At 32.8% G+C, this 3,021-nt stretch overlaps 1 protein-coding gene across 1 annotated transcript; it reads left to right on the top strand.

The window, feature by feature from the left end:
* The first annotated feature begins 658 nt into the window (after window positions 1–658).
* On the top strand, window positions 659–1,617 carry LOC111404833 (transcription factor MYB8-like). Its single transcript, XM_023033577.1, has 2 exons — window positions 659–822; window positions 930–1,617. The coding sequence occupies exons 1-2, from the start codon at window positions 690–692 to the stop codon at window positions 1,595–1,597; spliced, it is 801 nt and encodes a 266-aa protein (XP_022889345.1). The 5' UTR covers window positions 659–689; the 3' UTR covers window positions 1,598–1,617.
* The last annotated feature ends 1,404 nt before the right edge of the window (window positions 1,618–3,021 follow it).

The following is a 3,021-nucleotide window of genomic DNA, read 5'->3' as shown; positions in this document are numbered from 1 at the left end:
TATGTAATAAATTATTATTTTCTAGGTCACACACCATTTGCATAAAATATTGATTGTGACACTAGTTTTTGGCGTTTTGCATCATCCATCAAGTATTTCAAATTATAAGTTCATTTTGTAATAAATTGTAAGTTCATTTCCCGATTATAACTGAAGTTTGTAAGAAATTTCAAATTAGTCAATGAGGTTTTGGTTGAAAAAAATAAAAAATAAAAATAACACTAATGTATAAGCCAACATGTCACCGTTAATTTTGATGTTTGGTCATCCCTTTTGGTTTAATTGCATAAAATATCGGCAAGATTTATTCCAAGATATGAACTTCACCTTGTTTTTTTACTATTTAGCATAGGCTATGGTATCAAATGAAAGATGAAATTGTGATTTTTCTTCAACACGCGTAGTATTAGTTGTGTTAATTGAGTTTGATCAGGTGGATTGTTGCCATTTAGTTCAATGTGGCAATTAATGGATTTAATCAAGGACGTGTGTGAAATCCTTATAAACTTCAGTCACTAATAGAGTAAAAAATTAATTTAGTTATCAATTTGAAGTTTTATGTAAACAATTGAAAAATTAACTCAATAAATTATTCTCGTTGCTTATATACAGAAGCACAAAGAATCAATTTGTCATTTGCTGTGCTCTCTGTCCCCAACCGCTGTTGAGAAAAAGAAAGGGAAGTGAAAATGGGAAGATCCCCTTGCTGCTCTAAAGTGGGGTTGAGGAGAGGACCATGGTCAACCAAAGAAGACGCTTTGCTAACAAATTACATTCAAGAACACGGAGATGGCCAATGGAGATCTCTCCCCAAGAAAGCTGGTATGTCAACAGAGTCTTGCTTCGTTATGATAACACGGAGTGAATTGTATTCTCATTTTTATTCCGTCAGAGTCTCAGTCTGGTTATTAATATATAAAATTTTATAGGGCTGTTGAGATGTGGGAAGAGCTGCAGATTGAGATGGATGAACTATTTAAAGCCTGGAATTAAGAGAGGAAACATCACCCCTGATGAAGAAGACTTAATAACTAGACTCCATTCCCTTCTGGGAAATAGATGGTCACTCATTGCAGGAAGATTGCCGGGTCGAACCGACAATGAGATCAAGAATTACTGGAATACACATCTTCTCAAGAAGCTAAGAACTGCTGGAATCGAACCCAAAGAGCGCAAAGATTTGCCAAAATTGAAATCCACAGTTCCAGAAGCCAAGGGCAAGCAGAAAAGGAAGCAAAACAAGAAAATCAATGAAGAAAATACAAACCACTCAAAAGCACCTCCTAGGACTGCAGTTTATCTTCCCAAACCCATAAGGGTTTCTTCAGCATTCTCAAGAAGCAATAGCGTTGACAGTTTATTCAGTGGCGCATCATCAAGTGAATCAGATGTGCGAAAAAATGCTACACTTGCTGGAACGGCGTCGTATGTGGACTGGGCTTTGTTTGCGCTTGAGGATGCAAATTATGGAATTCATGGAGAATCTCAAGAACTTGAATTTTTCGGTGGATTTGATATGTCACTCCCACATTCAGAGTGTTCAACTCATTTAAACATGCTTGAACAAGTCTATGATGAATATTTACAGCTTCTTTAAATTATAAGTTATCGTGTCAATTTTTTTTTTTTTTTCCTCCCTAATTTCTAGTCTAGATTATGCAATCAATATTTTGTGGGTTTCTCATGGATTTTTTTTTTTATAAGAAAAATAAGAAAAAGTTTTCGATTCATATATAATCTTATTTTATTAAATGATGTGTTGTTAAAAAGAATAAAGAAAAAAATATATTTTGATAAAAATAGGACTCAAACAAGGACTTGATAGTCTTGTGAACTTAAATATAATGTTATATTATTTCTTTTTACGCATGTATTATAATTTATTATCGTATTAATGCAAACTATAAGAGATCATTTATCAACTTTTGTAGTTTTGAAAAATTGTACCTTCTTTGAATATTTGACTTTTCATCAAAACAAACGTGTTTTTTCATTTCTGAACAATTAACACAATTATCATGTTACTGATTGCAATATAAATATACGAAGGAAAAATTTCATAACTAAGAAGTTAAGTATTAATCATTTCAAAATTAAAAATAAAGGTTTCAAATTTCATAAATCAGATTTTTTAAAATTTTATTTATAAATTAATTTATTAAATATATATTTTACTAATTAAATATATTGAGGTCATAATTCTATATAATTTGATCACGATTATCTAATTAATTAATTACAGATTAATTTTTAGTCATAACTTATTTCTCGATCACAAATCAAAAATGTTATAGGACGCAGATTACTTTTCGATCGCAAATCAAAAATTTTATCTGTTACAAATTATTTATCGATCATAGAATAAAAACTTTTAATGGTCACAGCTTATTTATTCATTACAAATTATTAGATGAATTGGTTACGAATAATTTTTTGATCACAACTTAATTAATTGTAAGTCACAGTTATAATTTTTAGGTCACATATTACAAATTAACCAATTATTAGTCACGATTAATCAATTGTGAATCACAGTCAAAATTGCTTCTAACAACACTATCGTTGCCAACGTTGCTGCCACCACGACGATGACAACAACCAACACTACCACAGATACCGTCACGACAAATACACTACCACCGCCAACACCACCGCCTATACCAACATGACCACCACAACTACCAACAGCATCAACAATGCCTGCACCAACCATTGCCTATACCAAATTCATTATGTCCTCCATCTCTACCACCTTCTACACCTACCCTGTTACACCTCAATATATCACAACCTCCACCACCTAAACAAAAAAAACAAAAAAACCAAACAAACAAACAAACGAACAAAAAACAAAGAAGCCGCGTCTCTGCCACCTACACCACAATCGCCACCACAAACAACAAAGTTCCTAAACAAGCCACCGTCATCCCCACCCATACCTACACCTCAATACACTACTAATCAACTCAAAAACTCTCGCCGTGCATCGTTACTACCCGTTTATGCGACTTCTCGTGCAAT

Source organism: Olea europaea, chromosome 11 (assembly GCF_002742605.1).
Source record: "Olea europaea var. sylvestris chromosome 11, O_europaea_v1, whole genome shotgun sequence".
In the NCBI taxonomy this organism is placed as follows: domain Eukaryota; kingdom Viridiplantae; phylum Streptophyta; class Magnoliopsida; order Lamiales; family Oleaceae; genus Olea; species Olea europaea.
The sequence above is the reverse complement of the archived record's forward strand: the minus strand, read 5'-3'. Positions and strand labels throughout refer to the sequence as shown.